This window comes from Dromiciops gliroides, chromosome 1, assembly GCF_019393635.1.
Source record: "Dromiciops gliroides isolate mDroGli1 chromosome 1, mDroGli1.pri, whole genome shotgun sequence".
In the NCBI taxonomy this organism is placed as follows: Eukaryota; Metazoa; Chordata; class Mammalia; order Microbiotheria; family Microbiotheriidae; genus Dromiciops; species Dromiciops gliroides.
Genome location: NC_057861.1, coordinates 501,523,106 through 501,545,435, shown reverse-complemented (window position 1 = coordinate 501,545,435; position 22,330 = coordinate 501,523,106). Strand labels below are relative to the sequence as shown.

The 22,330-nt window shown below is 36.4% G+C and overlaps 1 protein-coding gene across 1 annotated transcript in view; it reads left to right on the top strand.

Annotated features, from left to right (window-relative positions):
* UBE2R2 (ubiquitin conjugating enzyme E2 R2) overlaps positions 1-22,330 on the top strand; it is a 116,676-nt gene that overhangs the window by 59,466 nt on the left and 34,880 nt on the right. The window contains exon 2 of the mRNA XM_043988470.1: positions 17,513-17,599. Within this exon, the coding sequence (XP_043844405.1) occupies positions 17,513-17,599 (87 nt within the window). The remainder of the gene's footprint in view (positions 1-17,512; positions 17,600-22,330) is intronic.

Below are 22,330 nucleotides of genomic sequence, written 5' to 3'. Positions count from 1 at the left end.
TCCCAATAGCCTTTTAAATGGTTTCTGTGCCCTAATCCATTTTCCCCATAGCTGCTAGAGTGATTTTCCTAAAGCATACATCTGACCATGTTACCCCTCAATAAAATTACAAGATCAAATATAGTTTTGAGGGGGGGCACATTTAAAGCTCCTCTCAACCTGGTTCCTTCCTACCTTTTAAATATTCTTACATTGACTCTTTTCTACACACTTCAAAATCCAGCCAAACTGGCCTGCTTTTGATATTCCTCACATACGACGCTCCCATATCCTGAATTCCATACCTTTTCACTTACATCTTCCCTTGAAAGTAGGGATGTGTCCTTTTTAGGTAATGGTGGAAATGAGTAGAGGGGAAGATAATTCAGCAAAGCAGAAGCTTTCTTTACTGTTTTTCTATGTGCTTTTTCCATTTACAGTTATTTATTTTTACTGTATCTTATCATATGGACACTGAAGCCACTCATCCAAGTATGAAGTTGTTTGCAAGAACTGGAGACCTTCTAGATGTGGGTAGAGGCTCAATGGGAGACTTCTTTGAGTAATTATTTGGAGCATAGTTGAGATCCATACACTTAGGCAACAACCAGCACCACTCCCACAAACCCTAGAGATTGAGAGATGGGTCAAAAGGTAGTATGAACCATAGAAAGTCTGAGACAGAGACAGGCACAGACACATGACATTCCCTTTTGAGGAGCTATTGAGCTGGTGACTTGAAAGTAGTAACATCTGGTTACTGATAATAATAACTGGCTAGAATATATTGAATTTTAATAATATTTTTTAAAATGTTCAACTGTCACCACATCACAATGATTCAAAACAGAAATTTCCTTCTAAATGAATACATAATAGAACTACATGATAAATAATAACTAAACTTGGAATGTCTCTAAAGATACAATGATGATGATGATATTGCTAGCTGACAGGTATATAGTACTTACTATGTGCCAGTCACTGTATTGTTTCATTTGATCCTCACCTGGGAGGTAGGTACTATTATTATCCTTACTTTACAAAGAAGAAAATGAAGAGGTAGGTAGAGGCTAAGTGACTTGCCAGCCAGGGTCACACAGTTAGTGTCTGTGGCTAGATTTAAGTCCTTCTGACTCCAGGCCCAGAGCTCTATCCACTGGGCCACCTAGCTGGCTAGATATATTGTTAGTATCTGTTTACCACATAAAAGCACATTTACAGTGACCTTGTAAAAGAAAAAGTTACTCGCTACTCTGTCAAAAGAGATCAAAATAATTATGCCTTACTAAAAGAGTAAAAAAATATTTATTATCCTTCATTTGTATTCATTCTGTATACTGTGTGTATATTCTCCTAGCTGGCTGGGTAATTATTTTACAGCCTGCTTCTCTTTAGCTTTCAGAAAGCATGGGAATGAGCCAAGTGTTCATGGTTTTTCACTTCAGCACTACAAAGCATATATGCTTAACTGACACTCCCAACTGTAACATTCAGAAGTCCACCTGCTACAGGATAGCCCTTCATATTATGTGTTTGAACATAGTTATCAGTGGCTCTACTGAGATTTTTCTTTTCAATGTTAAAAATCCCTATTTTTATCCCATCTTGCTGCCCTTCACTGGACATTTTACCACATCCAATGTTTTCCTTAAACCTTGGTGTCAGAATTGAGCATGATACTTTGGAAGTGGCCAGTGAAAAGGGCAGAGGACTAATAATTCCCGATTCCTGGAAGCTTTGCCTTTATTAAGGCAACACAAGTTCACATTTGCTTTTTTGGTTGCCCTATCCTACTACTGAATCATAATGAGCTTATAGGCTCCTAAATCTCCTAGATTTTTTTTCAAACTTCTGTCTAATCATAACTTATCTACTTTCTTTGTGTAAAATTGATTTTTAACCATAAATCATCAATTTTTAAAATTGATTTTTAAAAAATGTATCAAACTTGACATTTATTCCTATTAAATTTCATCACATTATATTCAGCCCAATGCTCTAGTCTGTCAGATCATTTTAGATTCGTAATCTTTCATCCTCTGTGTTAGCTATCCCAGTTTTTTCTTTTCTTTTCTTTTTTTTTTTGGCAGGGAAATGAGGGTTAAGTGACTTGCCCAGGGTCACACAGCTAGTAAGTGTCAAGTGTCTGAAGCTGGATTTGAACTCAGGACCTCCTGAATCCAGGGCTGGTGCTTTATCCACTGCGCCACCTAGCTGTCCCCCACCAGTTTTATCTCAACTGCAAATTTGATGTACATGCTATTTATGCCTTTATATAAGTTATCAATAAAAATGTTCCTTCGTTGAAATGTGAGTCCCAGAAGGACAGGGACTGCTTTTTTGTTTTTAATAAAACCTTTCTTTGTATCCTTAGTGTTTGTACAATGTTTGGCCACATAGTAATTTCTTAATTAACTACCTTTTTTTTTTTGGTGGGGCAATGAGGGTTAAGTGACTTGCCCAGGGTCACACAGCTAATACGTGTCAAGTGTCTGAAGCTAGATCTGAACTCAGGACCTCCTGAATCCAGGGCCAGTGCTTTATCCACTATGCCACCTAGCTTCCCCCTACTTAACTACTTCTTTCTTTTTTTTTTTTTTTTTTGCTGGGCAATGGGGGTTAAGTGACTTGCCCGGGGTCACACAGCTAGTAAGTGTCAAGTGTCTGAGGCCAGGTTTGAACTCAGGTACTCCTGAATCCAAGGCCAATGCTTTTATCCACTGTGCCACCTAGCTGCCCCTACTTAACTACTTCTTAAAGGAATTAGTGATTGAATATTCCTCTGGAGACCTCCTTCAGTTTTTACATTGTTTCATTCATTACTGCTACTCTTGAGTCTAGCCATTCAGCTAGATCTAAATCAGTATGATTGTATCTAGTCTAGTATGTGTCTAGTTTACCCTCCACAAGAATAGTAAATGAAATTACATTATTAACTACATTGCCCTTAATGTTACTTAAAGCTATTCCATCTCCTGAGAGCATTTTCACTGTTTCCCATACCTGTAATGCTTCCCCCTCATCATCTCTGCCCCTCAGGCTTCCCTGACTTCCTTCAAGTCTCAACTAAAGTTCTGCCTTTTTTAGGATTCCTTCTCTACACCATCTTTCCTCTAAGATTATCCTTGATTTGCCCTCTATATATCTGGTTTGTAAGTAGTTGTTTGCATGTTGTCTTCTGTTAGACTTTGAACTCCTTGAGGTTTATCTTTTCCACTGCCCCCCTTTTTAGTGTCCCCCAGCACTGTGCCTGATACATAGTAGGTGCTTAATGTTAGTTCACAGTTTATTTTAATCATTTAACTTCCAACTTTTAGAATCCCTGGCTTCCTTTAAGACTCAGCTCAAAGGCTACTTCCTTTGGGAAGCTTTTCCTGTCCTCCCTACAACCTTAACCTTTTTGTTGTTGTTTGGTTGTTTTCAGTCGTGTCTGTTTCTTCATGACCACTTTGGGGGTTTTCTTGGCAAAGATATCGAAGTAGTTTTCCATTTCCTTCTCCAGCTCGTTTTATAAATGAGGAAACTGAGGTAAATAGGGTTGAGCGACTTGCCTGGTGTCACATAATTAGTAAGTGTCTGAGACTGGATTTAAATTTATGAAGATGTGTTTTCCTGATTCCAGACCTAGCACTCTATCTACTATACCACCTGACTGCCATCACCCTCATCCTACCAGTGAGCAACTAATATTTCTCCAATTATTTTATTCTGTTTTTCTGCAGAGTATTTTATGGTAAATCTTGGAGATATACTCTGAAGCATTTTGTAGCCTCTGTAGTTGTTGAGTGGAATTTTTCTTTGTGATTCTTCATGCTAGGTTTTGTTGGTTATATATAGGAAAGCTGATGATTTGTGTAGATTTATCCTGCAATTCTGGAATTTATTATTTAAATTATTTTTTTTCATTGACTCTAGGGTTCTCTTAGTATACCATCATATCATTTGTTTTTTTCTAATAGTATTTTTTTAAAAAATTTCCAATTACATGTAAAGATAATTTTCAACATTAATTTTTGTAAGATTTTGAGCTCCAAATTTTTCCCTCTCCTCTCCTGAAGCCAGCAAGCAATCTGATATAGATTATACATTGTAATCATGATATATTACTATAATGACTAATCCACATTAGTCATGTTGTGAGAGAAGAATCAGAACAAAGGGAAAAAACATAAGAAAGAAGAAACAAAAACAAAAACCCAGAAGCAACAAAAGTGAAAATAGTATACTTCAATCTTCATTCAGACTCCATAGTTCTTTTGCATTTGGAGAGTGTTTCCCATCATGAGTCTTTTGGCATTATCTTGGATCATTGTATTGGTCTATCACAGATGATCATCACACAGTGTTGTTGTTACTGTGTACAATGGTCTCTTGGTTCTGTTCATTTTACTCAGCATCAATTCATGTAAGTCTTTCCAGGTTTTTTCTGAAATCTGCCTGCTCATCATTTCTTTTGGCAGGGCAGTGAGGGTTAAGTGACTTGCCCAAGGTCACACAGCTAGTAAGTGTCAAGTGTCTGAGGTCAGATCCGAACTCAGGTCTTTCTGAATCCAGGGCCAGTGCTTCATCCACTGCACCACCTAGCTGCCCCCCTGCTTATCATTTCTTAACAGCACAATAGTATTCCATTACATTCATGTACCACAACTTGTTTAGCCATTCTCCAATTGATGGGCATCCCCTCAATGTCCAATTCTTTGCCACCACAAAAAGAGCAGGTATAAATATTTTTGTACATGTGGGTCCTTTTCCCTTTTTTATGATCTCTTTGGGATATAGACCTAATAGTGATATTGCTGGGTCAAAGGGTATGCACAGTTTTATAGCATTTTAGGGGTCATGGTTCCAAATTGCTCTCCAGAATAGTTGGATCAGTTCACAACTCCACCAACAATGCATTAGTGTTCCAATTTTTCCACGTCTTCTCCAATATTTATCATTTTCCTTTTTTTCTCATATTAGCCAGTCTGATAGTTGTGAGGTGATAGCTCAGAGTAGTTTTAATTTGCATTTCTCAGCAGTGATTGAGAACATTTTTTCCTATGGCTGTAGATAGCTTTAATTTCTTCATTTGAAAACTGCCTGTTCATATCCTTTGACCATTTCTCAATTGGGGAATTATTTATATTCTTATAAATTTGATTCAGTTCTCTATATATTTTAGAAATAAGGCCTTTATCAGAAACATTGGCTGTAAAAGTTGTTTCCCAGCTTTCTGCTTTCCTTTTAACCTTGGTTGCATTGGTTTTGTTTGTGCAAAAACTTTTAAATTTAATGTAATCTAATTAAATCTGATGTAATTTAATGATCCATTTTCCATTTTATAATGTTCTCTATCTCACTGTTGGTTATAAATTCTTCCCCTCTCCATAGATTTGACAAGCAAACTATTCCTTCCTTTTCTGATTAGCCTGTGCTATCACCCTTTATGTCTAGATCACATATCATTTGTAAAAAGAAACAATTTTTATTTCTTCTTTTTCTGTGGTTATTCAAATCTCATTTTCTTTTTCTTGTCTTATTGCTATAGCTAGCATTTCTAGCCCTGTGTTAAGTGGTTGTTGTGATGATATACATTCTTACTTACCTCTGATCTTATTGGGAAGGCCTCTTAACTTTTTCCCATTATATATAATGTTTACTCTTGCATTTAGATAATTATTTGCTATGTTAAGGAAAAGTCTATTCATTTCTATGATTTCTAGAGCCTTTATTAGACAGGGGTGTTATTTTGTCAAAAGCCTCAAATCATTTGTATTATAAACATGGTTTATTATATTTATTGTATTTTTTATGTTTATTGAGCTTTGCATTCCTGTTATAAACTCAACCTGGGCATATTGTGCATAATCTTTCAAATATGTTATTGTAGCCCACTTGCTAATATTTTAATTAAAATTTTTGCAGTAGTGTTCATTAGGGATATTGATCTATAGTTCTTTCTTTCTTCCCTGGTAATCCCATTTGATGTGCACAACAGCCCTGGGAGATAGGTGCTATTAATTTCCCCATTGTGCAGTTGAGGAAACTGAGTTAGTGTCTTTTCCAAAGGTCACAGCTTGTGTCTGAGAATGAATTGAACTTAGGTCTTCCTCATTTCAGGCCCAGTGCTCTATTTGCTGTGCCACTTAGCAGTGTCATGTAGTAGAAATCACCCAGTGTCCAAATCATCCTTCCTAGTTCTGCCTTGCCTTTGATGTCTCCCTTGTAATATCCTCTTATCTCTGGGTCCCTTCCTCTCTCCCCTACCCTTTAGGAGACATGCCTTTTCCCAGGCCAGTGAAAAAGATTGTCTTACAGTAGCATGTTTTATCATCGATCCTCTAGAATTATGGGTAGTCATTGCATTGAACAGTTATTTGAAGTCTTGTGGATTTGCTTTTGTTTGTGGTATAGTAACTGTTTAAATTGTTCTCTTGGTTTTGCTCACTTCACTTTGTATCAATTCATAAAAGTCTTTCCAGTGTTCTCTGACTCTGTTCCTTTCTGTATTATAGTACAATAATAGTTCATTACGTTCATATGCCCTAATTTGTGCAGCCATTTTCCAGTTGATGGGTACGCTGTTAATTTTCAGTTCTTTGGTACAATAAAAAAAAGTGCTGTTGTGAAGATCTTTGGTACACAGCGAGTTCTTTCACTATATTTTTCTCTTTGAGATAATACCTAAATAGTAATAATTTCTGGGTCTGAGAATGTACATAGTTTAGTGACACTTTTGGGGTAAAGTTCTAAATTACAGAATAGCTGTACTATTTCATAGCTTCATTAGTGTTATATGCTCTTCAAATCCCCTCCAACAATTATTTTTCTTTTTGTTAACTGTATCATTCTGATGGATACAAAGAGTAAGTTCATAGTTTCAGTTTGAATTTTTCTTATTATTAAATGTTGTGGAGTATTCTTTCCTATAATTGTTGATATCATATTACTTCCTTTGAAAACTGCCTGTTGATATACTTTCATCATTTACCTCTTGGAGGAATAGCTCTTGCATCAGTTCTCCAAACTTTAGATAGCAAATCAGAGATTTTTATCAGAGAAAGTTGATGAATTCTCGACCCCCCCCCCCCCCCGCCAGTTAACTGTTCCTCTTTTGCTTTGACTTGCATTGATTTACTTTCTGTAAACGTTTTTCTATTTTATGTAATTAAACCTTTTTATCTCCTGTGGTTCTCTTTATCCCAAGTCTTGTCAAGAAGTCTTTTTGTACCCATAGATATAAAAATCGTCTGCTTTCATTCTTCTCTAATTTATTTATGTTGTTATATCTTGATTGTATATCTATTTAGAATTTATTATGGTAGATGGTGAGAGATGTTGTTTTCAACTTAATTTTTGTTGGATGGTTCTCCAGTTTTCCCAGCCAATAAAAAAATTGAGTCCTTATACCAGTAATTGGAATCTTTGGATTTATCATATACTGTGCTACTGCTTGTTTGCTTTTGGACTTTGTGGTCCTAATCTATTGGTTGCATTGAACAACAGTTCATTGTTTTTAATGATCACTTATTCATATTATTTAGTTTTCTTTGATGCCGTTAACCAAAATGCAGTTTTCTTGGTTTTCTCCCCCCCCCCCCATCTCTCTTTTTTTTTTTGCGGGGCAATGGGGGTTGAGTGACTTGCCCAGGGTCACACAGCTAGTAAGTGTCAAGTGTCTGAGGTCAAATTTGAACTCAGGACCTCCTGAATCCAGGGCCGGTGCTTTATCCACTGCGCCACCTAGCTGCCCCTCTCTCATCTCTTTTTTTTTTTTTTTTTTTTTTTTTTTAGTGAGGCAATTGGGGTTAAGTGACTTGCCCAGGGTCACACAGCTAGTAAATGTTAAGTGTCTGAGGCCGGATTTGAACTCAGGTACTCCTGACTCCAGGGTTGGTGCTCTATCCACTGCGCCACCTAGCTGCCCCCTCTCTCATCTCTTTTAACTATCTCTGCTTTTACTATTGCCTTATAACTATATTTTACTTCACTCCTTCATTTTAATTTTGTGTAAGTATGTTTCAAGTATGTTTTCTTATAAAAATATTTTTCAATTCTGTTTTGTAATCCATCATCTTCTGTTTTATAGATGAGTTGCTTCTCTTTCCTTGTCTTTTAAAAGAAAGATCTTCTCTTTAATATCCAACCTCTGCAATTAAAGTTATTTTGCTTCAAATGAATGTGTGTGTGTGTAACCATCCTTTGTCTGGTTCAGATAATAGTGGAGTTTATTTGATGCTTTCTTTCACATCCCTTCCTCCATATTTGTATATTCTTTTTAATTTTTTTTTTTTGGTGGTGAGGCAATGAAGGTTAAGTGACTTGCCTGGTGTCACACAGCTAGTAAGTGTCAAGTGTCTGAGGTCAGATTTGAACTCAGGTCCTCCTGAATCCAGGGCTGGTGCTTTATCCACTGCGCCACCTAGCTGCCCCCTGTATACTCTTTTTGAGCAACCATATTGTAAGACTTAAGTTCCACTGTCTTCTTTCTCATTTCTTTTTTGTTTCCCTTTTCTGCTTTTATTTCCTCAAGACCATCAACACAGAACAAAACCTTCCCTATTACCTCTGCTTCTCCTATTCTATTTTCCCTCTGTGACCCTTACAAACACTAGGGTGATAGAAGTAAGTTCTTTATATCTCCAGTCACTGGTATAGTAACTACTAACAGGTGTTTAAAAAATACTCATTGATTATGATAAATAATTTATATTAAAATTGTTATTAGATACAAAAATGGATGAGAGAAGGGGAGAGTGCCCCAGTGATTGTTTGCAGTCTGTTTGAAAACAAAGAACAGGACTTGATTGAGATAGAAAAATTTGACCACTGTTCAGATTGAAGCTTTGAGAATTTTTGAGGTGAACCAGTAACATGGCAAAGATGAAACATTGGAAAATTTAGTGCCACATGTATTTTTGAAGGCAAGTATGGCTTGTATAACATAGAAGCTGTGTGAAGCTACTTGTTATAGGTGGGAGAACATCTCAAAAAATATGACTTTTTTAAGGTAGCAAAGTGACCAACAATTTGACCTATAATCCTCTGCTTTCTACAGGGAAATTTTCAATGAGAAAAAAGCACCAAAACAGACATCCTTGGATCATGTCTCAAATGTCATCAAGTAGTTATAATTCTTCTCATAGTAGTCCTGCTGTATTTCATGACCTTGATTGATGAGGTGTTCTTTTATCTACTAATTTGTGGCAGTAAAAATAAAGCAAGAATTATGAAGAAGTAAGATAAGAACATGATACTATGTCTTTAAGTACCATATATGACTGGTTTTGCCCTATATGATCATTTTACATACTCATTAAGATTATTTCACATGGGGGTGGCTAGGTGGCGCAGTGGATAAAGCACTGGCCCTGGATTCAGGAGTACCTGAGTTCAAATCTGGCCTCAGACACTTGACACTTACTAGCTGTGTGACCCTGGGCAAGTCACTTAACCCCCATTGCCCTGCAAAAAAAAAAAGATTATTTCACATTTATAAAGCTTAAATTGTTCAAGCATATCGTTTTTTTGCTTTTAAATTGTGTATGGTAATCTCACCTACCAATAAAACAAATCTAATAAAATGCAAAATAAACAATAAAATCTTGCATTTAGTAAAAGAGGGGCAAATAGGCAGTCAGCAAAGAAAAATATCAATGCCTCAGTGTACCTTTTTTGACTTTTTGCTTATATGTGTGCTCAATGGTATATAGTTCTCATTGTTTATTTCATTTTATATCACTTTCTTCCTTGGCTGTTAAAAAACAAACAAAAAAACAGCCCAAAGAACTTGACCAAGCTTGATCCCAGGGAGGAGTTGAGAAAATATGTGCTGTCTTTCTTCATTTTAGACTGGTGGGAGGGGAGAGACTGTGTGTGAAATATTACATATATTTCAGGCATCATCATGTATTTCTTGGTTTTGCTGAACTGCTATTTTTCTCTTTTTACTCTTTGTTAAAAGAAATGACTTGGGGGCAGCTAGGTGGCGCAGTGGATAAAGCACTGGCCCTGGATACAGGAGTACCTGAGTTCAAATCTGGCCTCAGACCCTTAACAGTTACTAGCTGTGTGACCCTGGGCAAGTCACTTAACCCCCATAGCCCTGCAAAAAAAAAGGAAAAAAAAGAAATGACTTGCTGGTTAGAGGAAGGAGGAGAGTTATAATGCAAAAGGAGATCATGTAAAAACAAAATATCAATAAAATTGAGTGAGAACAGTGTTGAATAGTATATAAAGAAATGGTCTCAAAGCCAGATAAACCTAGGTTCAAGTCCTTTGATACATGTTGGCTGTGCAACTCTGGACAAGTCACTTCTTGTGCTCTAGGTTTTCTATAATACCATAAGTTAAAGAAATATGAACCTTCAATGGTAGAAAGGAATTCATTCTTTACTGGGAGTTCCCATTCCAATGAAAACATAGGTACAGTCCCAAGTCTTATCAATAAAAATAAGACTTTAAAGAAAATTGTCCTTTAATGTAATTTTCTAACATTGCTTCATTGGGAAATAGGTATTTTGGATTCTTGACCCTTCTCTGATAATATTTACTAGATTATTTTCCCTTCTTGGAAGACAGCTTGGTTTAGTGGATAGAGGACCATCTGCTAGTTTTTGATTTTTTTTTTTTGGTAATACTTAATTTCTAGGTTTTAGTCCTGCCCTTTGATTCTTTGTTTGTATTTTTGTTTTTTGTTTTTTATGGGACAATGAGGGTTAAGTGACTTGCCCAGGGTCACACAGCTAGTAAGTGTTAAGTGTCTGAGGCCGGATTTGAACTCAGGTAGTCCTGATTCCAGGGCCGGTGCTCTATCCACTGCGCCACCTAGCTGCCCCCATTGCCCTTTGATTCTTAATAGTTGTGTTATATGAAATTTAGCCTCTCTTAGCTACTCTTTCCCCCAGGTAATCTTTAAAACTTTAAGTTGCTGAGCAGGTGTTTATCTCTAACTTCTTCCTCCCCACATACACATGGTGATTTTTCCCTCAAGTGGCTCCATTTCTAATAATTTCAGATAAACTAACTTTCTTTCCATAAAATCTTTAATTTTTTATAATCAGGTCCATTTTCTGCAATAATTTTTTCTATTTGTTTGAGAAAAATATTGCTTTTCTACAGTTGAGGCACTTTTTTAATGAATTTGTTTTTTTAAATATGTAGATAACTGAAGGAGTTTATTTTGATGTGATCCCAGTCTACTTTTCACCATACAGACAGTTAATATGGGATGGATCTGTGATACAAAATGATGTGACCTTCCACTTAGCATGTTTGTTATGTTGTTAATGTTTGTCATTTAAAATAAGTGGCCTGAAATGTAGAGGATAAGTGACTTGGCCAGGGCCACATAGTCTGTCTTCTTAAACAAAGATTTGAACCCAGTCTTCATGGTGATTTCAAGCCAAGCACTCTTTCACCAGATTTCCTCTAAACAGAAGCTATACTCTTGGTTTTGGGGGGCGGTGAGGAAAGGTTGGGTCTTCCTCTATTTTGCCCAGGTTGGAAATGCAGTGGCTCTGAGAGGCCAATTTCTCTACTGATGGAAATTTACCTGTTGCATTTCCAGCCAGTCAGCTTTGTGGTATTTTCCCCTCTCCCCATTTTGGTGCTGAAATTAGTGTTAATACCAGATTAATAGCCCTACTAAGCTCAGGACTCTCCAGCTCAAGCAATCCACTTCAGCCTTCCAGGCAGAAAGGATTATAAGTATATGCCATTGGCTATGATAATTCATAATCATTTTTATAAAAAGTTGGACATCAGACCCCTTATGTATTTGATTTAATAATTTCCACCTCTTAGCCCCTTTGCTAGTGAAGTACCCTGCCGCAAATGCAGGCTCTCTGCATTGTTGAATCTTCAGAATGGCACAGGTTATGTAAATTGAAGCAAGTTCTTGCAGTTTCCTAGGTGTTACTTTTTGAGAATCTATTAGTAAACCTCCAGGTTGTAGAATAATTATTATAGCCCTTATTTAAGAAAAGAGTAACTGGAGGTTATATAACCTATGAACTTCCCTTTGTACTGGCAATCTCCAATTTTAATGACTCTAATTTAGATACGTTCCTTTAATACGTATTTGGGAATAGCTGTTATAGCTAGAAAGCTTAGTTGTTGTGGGAACTTCCCTTCTTTCCCTGCTGCCGTGAGATAAGATTTCCCTTTCTCTTTCTTTCCTTTTCCTTTGGGTGCTGCCCAGGACTGTACTCCTATCCCATTCCTGTTTCTGATCCTGAGTAAGGGTCTTAGGTAATAGAATTTGTTTTTTTTATTTATAGAATTTAAAAGAAGAAAACCCAAATTAAAAAAAAAAAGAACCTTTGGCTTCTCTTATAGCATATAGTCTTATCTCTCTCTCATCTTGGGCCCCATTCTGTTCTTCATACCTTTCTCTGATGAAACTTCTACAGTAGTCTGGTATTTCCTTGGAAATATAGATGGATTTATGGATTTCATTTTAGTTCTTTGTGTACCCAGATATATGACTAGTGACAGGTACCTGTGATTGTCTGTCTTTATCTCTGTGTCTCAGTGTGGGGGAAGAACATGAAGGGGGTAGTGGGAAGCTTTTTACTTTTCTTCAGCAATTCTCATGTCCTCCTACATAGTTACTTTATCTCAACCCCTTGGATCATCTGTTTAGGAGGTCCTGTTTAGCCCACTATCTATGGGGGGAAAAGATTCAAATCACTAACCTATTAATGAACATTCAAATAAAACAGACTTCTTTTGTTGAGGCAGGGCAATGGTCAAGTCAAGATGTATTTATTAAGTGCCTACTATGTGCCAGCCACTGTGCTAAGAGCTGAATATATAAAGAAAAGCAAAAATAATCCTTGCCTTCAAGGAATTTACAATCTAGAATGGGTGACATAATATTAATTTGTTAGGAAGGCAGTGTGGTGTGGAGGAAAGAGTACTTTCAGAGGACCTGGGCTCAAATTTCACTGTTTTATTTAAAAAAAAATCTTATTGAAGGAAATGCTAAATAATTCACTTAGAAGTCACTGAAAATAAATATATAATCAACACCCCCCCCCAAAATATCAAGGTTCATGACCTGACCTTATGTAACAAGGCTAAAGCAGACTAAAATTCTGCCAAGAAAATGGGTTGTTCATTATCTCAATTCTAGAAAGATTTAATGTAGATTGGGGCAGGTTTGAAGACAGCAATTCAATCTTCAATGGCCCCAAAGTTGGGGAGGGGATTATCCTTTGTCCGGGGGACTGGAATTGAGTTTGGGTTGGCTTGAGTTTGGGTCTGTGCTGATTGTCTTGGATTTTGAAGTAGACTAAATTAAATTGATCTATAGATTCTGGCCAAGTAAGAATCTTTTAAAATTTTATTTTCTAATTACATGTAAAGATTTTTTAAGTTCCAAATTTTTCTCCCACCTTCCCCTTCCCTTCCCTCTCTCAAGGCCAGCAAGCAATCTGATAATAGGTTATACATTACAATCATGTTAAACATATTTCTACAATAGTCATGTTGTAAGAGGAGTGGAACAAAAAGGAAAAAAAACACAAGAAAGAATAAACAAGAACAATAACAAAAAAGCAGCAAGAGTTCTTTTTCTGGATGTGGAGGGCATTTTCTACCTTAAGTCTTTTGGCATTGTATTGGTGAGAAGAGTTAAGTCTGTCACAGCTGATCATCCTACAATGTTGTTGATACTGTGTACAATGTTCTTTTGGCTCTGTTCATTTCACTCAGCATCAGTTCCTGTAAGTTTTTCCAGCCTTTTCTGAAATCCATCTGCTTATCATTTCTTATAGCACAATAGTATTTCAGTGAGAGTTTTTTTTTGGGGGGGGTGCAGGGCAATGAGGATTAAGGGACTTGCCCACGGTCACACAGCTAGTGTCAAGTGTCTGAGGTTGGATTTGAACTCAAGTCCTCCTGAATCCAGGACCAGTGCTTTATCCACTGAACCACGTAGCTGCCCCCTGAGAGAATTTTTTGAATTAAAAATTACCAGTACTAAATGTAACTTTAGAAGAAGAATTCTTCAATTAGGTGTAGAGCTAGATCATCCTATAAATTGAGTGTTGTATTCATATCATTGTGAGGTATTCAGAGGATATTTTAAAAATGTAAATTACTTTGGGAGTTTGGAAATACTTTACTTTGGGACTAAATTCCTATTCAGGGAGAAAAAAACCTGTACATAGACCTTAATGAATTAGTGGAACTGTGTTCTCATCAGTGTAGGCATTCCCTCAAATAATATGGATTGTAACCCATCTGTGTACCTTCTCATCCTGTGTGGTTCTTGGAGAAACTTTCTGTAGTATACCTCCCCTAATGTATATTCTTTATACCAATACAACATCTGGACTGTCCATCTGTTATCCCTTGATCTCAATATATAATTGGCCCTACTACCTTTTCTGGTCAGTCATTTCCTCAGTGATATCTGCATATAAATCATTATTGTTAATAATGCTTACTTATAGCCAGACTGTGGCTCATTGTGACCCTTTGGATCCCTTGAAGTTCTGAGCCTTTGGAGGTTGTGGTGTTCTATTTTAAGTGCACATGCACATGTTAATAATATAAAATTGTTGTTAATAAGATTGATTTTTATTTCAGAGAACATTTGGGATCATTGTATGTGCTACATTATTTCCTAAATGCATGTTAACTTTTCCCTGGAAGTTATGGGTCTAGTATAGATGTACTGATCTTTTGACTTGGTGAATTTTTCATCCAAGCCATATATTATACTTAAGAAAACAAGTTTTTTCCTTTATCCATTTTTTTTGTTTGTTTGTTTTGTTTTGATTTTGGTTTTGTTTTTTTTTTTTTTTTGGTGGGGCAGTGAGGGTTAAGTGACTTGCCCAGGGTCACACAGCTAGTGTCAAGTGTCTGAGGGCAGATTTGAATCCAGGGCCAGTGCTTTATCTACTGCACCACTTAGCTGGCCCCTATCCATTTTTTAAAAAATGTGTGGATTGGGGGGGCGGAGTCATGATGGCAGAGGAGAGGCTGTGACTTCCACAAGCTCCAGATAAACCCGTCCATTCACACCCAAATAATGTGGTAAAAACTCGTGTCTTCTGAACCTCTCAGCCTAGAAGTCAGTCATTTCATTCAGTTTCTGTTCTTTTACTCAGCCTCTTTTGGGCCTGAAGGTACCCCAAATCATAAAAATCACTATCAAGTGACTAGAGTAAAAATTGTAAGTGTTCAGACTTAAAAATGGGAGAATATTTCGGGTGTACTGTAAGCTACAACTTGGGAGAACAATGTTAATGTCTTAATATGGTAAAGAAATTGCCTAAATTTAGACAAAATATCTGTTTCCTTCTAAGTTTCTCTGAATTGTTCATACTAATTTTTATGGTATACTTCCATTACATTCATATAATACAGTTTGTTTATCTGTTCCTCAGTTGATGGGTACCCACCTTCTCTTCCAGCTCTGTGAAAGTTATGAGTCTCTACTGGTTTTTTGAATGCTTTGCTGGAGCAGTTAGGTGGCACAGTGTGTAGAGCACTGGCCCTGAAGTTGGACCTCAGACACCTACTAGCTGTGTGACCTTTGACAAATCACTTAACCCCAATTGCCTTAGAAAAAACCATCCAGGGCCATCTCCAGTCATCTCGATATCTATCTATCTTGCCACTAGACCCAGACGGCTCTGGAGGAGAGAGTGAGGTTGGCGACAGCCCTCCCTCACCTAAATCCAATTCACTACAAGTTTTTTTTTGGGGGGGGTGGGGTGGGGCAGTGAGGGTTAAGTGACTTGCCCTGGGTCACACAGCTAGTAAGTGTCAAGTGTCTGAGGCCGGATTTGAACTTAGGTCCTCCTGAATCCAGGGCCTGTGCTTTATCCACTGTGCCACCTAGCTGCCCCCCCTACAAGTCTTGACATCACCCACATGTCATGGTCTTCTTTGAGAGTGAAGGACAAACAGCATCTTGCTACTGGACCCACATGGTTCTGTAGAAGAGAGTAAGGTTGGTGACCTTGCACAGCCCTCCTTCACTTAAATCCATTTCACTGCAAGTCTTGACATCACCTACATGTCTTGGTCATTTTTGAGCAAGGACAAACAAAAACAAATGCTTTGCCTCTAAAGTGCAATAGAAGTTTTCCTTGAATATCAAACCACTAAGCATTATACAAACTTAATTGTTTTATAGCTTAGATAAACTTTCAGATCTCATTCCTTTGTAAATCAATCTCCTCACTTTAATTACACTTATCTTTAAAGTTCATCTTTCTGTCTGTCTAGCTTGACTGCATTGTTTGTCCCTTTAGCCAATCCCTATTGTGGCTCTTACTAGGGAACCTTTTCTTGGCCTTTCTTTTTTTGTTTTTGTTTTTGCGGGGCAATGGGGGTTAAGTGATTTGCCCAGGGTCACACAGCTAGCAAGTGTCTGAGGCCAGATTTAAACTCAGGTACTCCTGAATCCAGGGCCAGTGCTTTATCCACTGTGCCATCTAGCTGCCCCAAAACTCATGTATTTTATTTTATTTTATTTTATTTTATTTTTTTGGTGAGGAAATTGGGGTTAAGAAGTGACTTGCCCAGGGTCACACAGCTAGCAAGTGTCTGAGGCCAGATTTAAACTCAGGTACTCCTGAATCCAGGGCCAGTGCTTTATCCACTGCGCCATCTAGCTGCCCCAAAACTCATGTATTTTACTTTTTTTTTTTTTTTTTGGTGAGGAAATTGGGGTTAAGAAGTGACTTGCCCAGGGTCACACAGCTAGTAAGTGTTAAATGTCTGAGGTCAAATTTGAACTCAGGTACTCCTGAATCCAGGGCCGGTGCTTTATCCACTGCGCTGTCTAGCTGCCCCTTCTTGGCCTTTCTAATGTACAGTGGTATAACCTTTGTTATCTGACTTCTGGTCACTTTGTCTCTTCATCAATTTTTTTTTCTTCATCAATGTTAAGAAAGCAAGTGCCTTTAGGCACTGGCATGCATAACTCTAGTTTTGAGATTATAGATGATCTAGGGAGAATGAGACTTTTTAATAGATCCTAAGGGAGTGGTAGGGCTTTGTATTTGGCACCTGTTCCCTTGGAACTTCCAAAGCTAAAGTATCAATTTGGAAAGAGGTAGAAATTTCCCTCAGATTGAGGCAGCCCTGACATCCTTCCTCTTTCTCATATGCTTTATCCAAATTTGCCTTCTCTACATCTGGATTTTGGTACATATATTCTTCATATGGGTCTTCTGGTGCGTATTCTCTAACACATAGTTGGGGCCATATGTCTAACCCTCATCCTCTGTGAGTTATAAATGTTTACTACACAAAATCTTTGTAGGGCCTCAGTGATTTTCTAGATCTCTTTTGTAAGGTGGTGTCTGATCCCCTGAGTACTTGAAGTGAGGTAGTTGCCCACTGGTCTACAAGCTTATATGGGGCAAGTTTGAATTGGAACTTTCGACTCATTGTAGCTTAATGAACTGAAATCTTGTACTATGGTCAATAAGAGCAAACTGTCTTACTGGGCTATAGTGGGATTAGTTAAGGAAATAAATACCACGTCCTTAAAATTTATTTGCATTTTTTGTCATTCTAGGCTCATATTAAATTTCCTATTGACTATCCATATTCACCACCTACCTTCAGATTCCTGACCAAAATGTGGCACCCTAACATTTATGAGGTAAGTGCTACCACAAGTTTCTCTTTTCTAGTTGTATTTTCCTATTGTATTTTTACTTCAAAGTGGCCTTAGGTTGTGGCAATTATTGATAGCTCTTCATAGGAGATGTCATATTAATAAGTCAGTAGACTTTAGTAAAAAGACACAAATTAGGGTAATATTTTTAAAGTTCATCAAGGATTGTCTTAGGAATTTATCATCGTAAAATTTTGGCTTTTAGCATTTATTTTTCCTTCAGTATTAACAATTCGATTTTTATTTAAAAAGCTATGTAAATACATTTTTGTTCCTATCCTCTGACCTCACAGTGAAGCAAGGGCAAAGCTGTGGCTATGACCTGAGATTTAGCTTTTTTGGGGAAAATTTCCTAGCCCATTTGGACTGATCTCCTTTAAGGAGTAGTTGTTGAACAATTGAGAGCCTTGTTTGCAGTAAATCTAAGATGAGGTTCTTTGGGATTGTCGATTGCAATAGAATATGTGTCCCTTTTCTAAGGATGATATATGAAACACTAGAAAATCCTTTTCCTTGCCAGCATTTACTATTCTCTAATATTTTAGAGCTAGATACTAGGTTATATAATATGTTCTAGGCCAGATTGACAAATCAGAGGCAGGGGTAATTATTAAATTGAATTAACAGAAAGAATTTCTATCAATTATAACTGTCCACAATTGAAATGTGCTTCCTCAGGAGATAGATTTTCCTACCAGGGGTCTGCAAGCTGAAGTTTGATAGTCATTTGTCACAAATATTGTAAGACATTCTGGTTCAAGTACATATTCAACTAGATAGTTTTGAGGCCTCTACTAGTGCCAAGATTCTATGAACTGATTTTCAAAAATTCTTCCAGCTCTGCATTTTACTCTGTTTGAAAAGTACCTCTACTACTAGTACTTATTTTATTTACCTATTGATTTATCTATCCATCCATCCATCCATCCATTTGTTTGTTTGTTTGTTTATCTATTTATTTGGCGGGGCAGTGAGGGTTAAGTGACTTATCCAGGGTCACATAGCTAGTAAGTGTCAAGTGTCTGAGGCCAGATTTCAACTCAGGTCTTCCTGAATCTAGGGCCGGTGCTTTATCCACTGCGCCACCTAGCTGCCCTACTACTAGTACTTTGTACTTATTCCTGTCCTTTTTTTTTTTTTTATTGATACATTTTGTTTAGACACAATATACCTTTTGATTGCCCAAACAAGGTGCTATCCTACAAAAACAGTTTAGGAAACCCACCAAATTGAACAATTACAGTAATAAAATGTCATTTTTTACTTTTGTAGTTAAAAGATATAGTTAAGAGAAAAAGAGATGTGTACTTTAAGTTGAGTAATCTGGTACTGACATTGTCCATTGAATTTGTCCTGAGTTTTGTTGCCTTTATTTGCAGAAATATAGTCATTGTGCATTTTGTTTTTTATTAATTTTAAAAAATTTAACTTTTTAAGTTTAACTTTTTCAAGTAACAAAAATCTATTCTCTTCCTCTCCTACTCTATTCCTCCATTGAGAAAAAGAACAAAAGAAATATGTTGTAATAAATATAGTCCAGCAAAAAAAAAATCCCATATTACCTTTTTGGCAGGCAGTAGATATTGTGTTTTATCATGTTCTTCTTTCTTCCTTTTATCTTAAAATTTTTAAATTGTTGCTTTTATTTTTTAACATTGTTGTCATTTACCAATATCTCTTAACCATACAGAACCCTATCTTGTAACAAAATACAATTAAGCAAAACAAAAGAACGGATCATGCCTGAATATTCCTCATTCTACACTTGTAGGCTGTACTTGAGTTCAAACCTCTTTTCACTTGCGGAGATAAATTTGGTTTGTCTGGGATTGGATTTCAGTTTTTCATAGATGAAATTCCTTAGTGGTCATCAATTTTAAACCTATTATTAATATTATATGAAGAGACTTGAGACCCAGAAAGGTTAAGTGACTCGACCAAAATCAGGGTTGGAATTTGAATTCATGTCTTTAAACTCTAAATTTAGTGCTTTTGTTTACTTAGGCAAAATACTTAATGAGCTACTAGAGAAAATTTAAATAATTTAAGGTTTATGAAGCCCTACCTTCCCTGTTTTTGAGATAATATTACGGGGCAGCTAGATGGTGCAGTGGATAAAACATCAGCCCTGGATTCAGGAGGACCTGAGTTCAAATCCAGCCTTAGACACTTGACACTTACCAGCTGTGTGACCCTGGGCTTAACTTAACCCTCATTGCCCCACAAAACGAAAAATGAGATAATATTGCTTATAATCAATCTTCTGGCATCATCTTCAATAATTTTTTTTTTTTTGCAAATTAATTTCTGCTTTAAACTCATTGTTAACCTTGGGTGTAATTCCTCTTGCCATTTGGTAATGAAATCAAAGTGTTTGTTGGTTGAGGTGGTTTCTGGACCTTTTTTGACCTTTAAACATATCTAGGAAAGCTAATTTATGTTTATTTTTTCATTCTTCAGAACTAATAGATTTTTAAAAATAAATTTTTATTAATATTTTCTGTTTCTTATATTGCCGTGGGACCCCATATATCCTTCTTCTTTCCAAAGAGCTATCCCATATGACAAGCAGTATTTGTTTAGAGAGGGGAAAAAAGTCAATACAAAACTGATTGACATATTGAAAAAATTTGATAACATACATTGTGTAACACTTGTGGATTTCCCACTTCCATGAAAGGGAAGATTGGGAATGTCTTTCCATATCAATTTATTCAAGCCCTGTTTGATCTTTATAATTTCATTACATCTATTTTTAATTTTTTTTTGTTATGTCATTCTTTCAATTTACATTATTGGTAGTTACTGTGCATATTATTTCCTTGGCTCTGCTTACCTAATTCTGCATCAGTTCATATAGTTCTTTCTATGTTTCTTTGTATTCTTCTCACCCTTGCTATTCCCCAGTTGAGAGACATCTACTTTGTTTCCAATCCTTAACTATCACATAAAGTGCTGCTAGAAATATTTTGGAGTATATGTGGACTCTTTTCTTATTGACAGCTTCCTTTGGGTAATAATAGTAATAGAGTCTCTGATTCAAAGGGCATGGATATTTTAGTCACTTTATCTGCATAATTCTGAATTGCTTTGCAAAAGAGTTATACCTTTCACAGCTCCACCAACAATGTGTGCTTATCTTTCCATAACCCCTCTAACATTGAGTAGTGCTTCCTCCCCCCCCCCCCCCCACCAATTTACAGGGTAAAACCTCAGAATTATTATTATTATTTTTTTTTTGGTGAGGCAATTGGGGTTAAGTGACTTGCCCAGGGTCACACAGCTAGTAAGTGTTAAGTGTCTGAGGCCGGATTTGAACTCAGGTCCTCCTAAATCCAGGGCCAGTGCTCTATCCACTGCACCACCTAGCTGCCCCTCAGAATTCTTTTGATTTGCATTTCCCTTATTATTAGTGATTTAGAACATTTTTTCATGTGGTGTTGAATACTTTCCATTTCTTCTTTTGAAAACTGTTCATATCCTTTGATCATTTATTTATTGGGGAATAACTTAGTTTTATACACACACACACACACACAAACCCACAAATCCTTTACAAAATTTTTTTTCCAATTTGACCACTCCCTTCTTATCCCATATGCATTAATGTTGTTGTCTGTGCAGAAGCTTTTCAGTTTCTAGTAATAAAAAGTTCTTTTTTAAAAAAAATCTTTTGTGATTATCTCTGTCTCTTTGTTTGGTTAAGAATACATTTCTTACCCATAGCTGTAATAATCACACGATAGGTTCCTCTTTTTTGTAATATGATCTTTAATATTAAGGTCATGTATCCATTTAAAATATATTGTGGAGTGTGGTGTAAGGTGTTGATCTAAGCCTAATTCCTGCCAGAGAGCTTTCCAATTTTCCTGGAAGTTTTTTATCAAGAAGGCAGTTTTTCTCTGGGTAATTTGTTTTCTACTTTATGAAACACTGGTTTTGTGTCAATAGATTGTTTAAATAGTTTTGGTCAGAGCTAATTAGTGCCTTTTTATCTCTATACATCTAATCTGGTATAGATTTTGACCTTTTCTTAATTCTGAAATCAGTCCCATGTTAGTTACCAGTAATTTTTTTTATTTGCAAATTTAATATTTTTTTCTGCAAGTACAGGGAAAAACAAATTTAAAATTTTTTTTTTTAATTTTGAGTTCCACATTCTATTCCAACCTCCCTCTTCTCCCTGCCTCGCCCCAGAAGGTAAGCAATTTGATATAGGTTGTTATACATGTGTACTCATACAAAACATTTTCATGTTAGTCATGTGAAAGGAAACAAACAACAAAGCTGAAGAAAAATAAAGTAAAGAAAAAGTATGCTTTAATCCTCATTTAGACTCCTGTCAGTTCTTTCTCTGGAGATGAATAGCTTATTTCATCAAAAGTACTTCAGAATTGTCTTATATCATTGTATTGCTTAGAATAGCTAAGTCATTCTTAGTTAATCATCATATAATGTTGCTGTTATTATATACCAAAACTTCTTAAACTCTGGGTTGTGACCCCATATGGGATCATGTAACTAGATTTGGGGCTTGTGAAAAATTTGGTACTAATAAAAGGTTATATATACCTATATATATATATATATAGGGTTGCATAAAAATTTCTTGGGTAAAAAGAGGTCACTAGTTGAAAAAGTTTAAGAAGCTCTGCTATATACAATTCTCTTCTGATTCTGCTCATTTCATTTTGCATCAGTTCATGTGTTTTACGG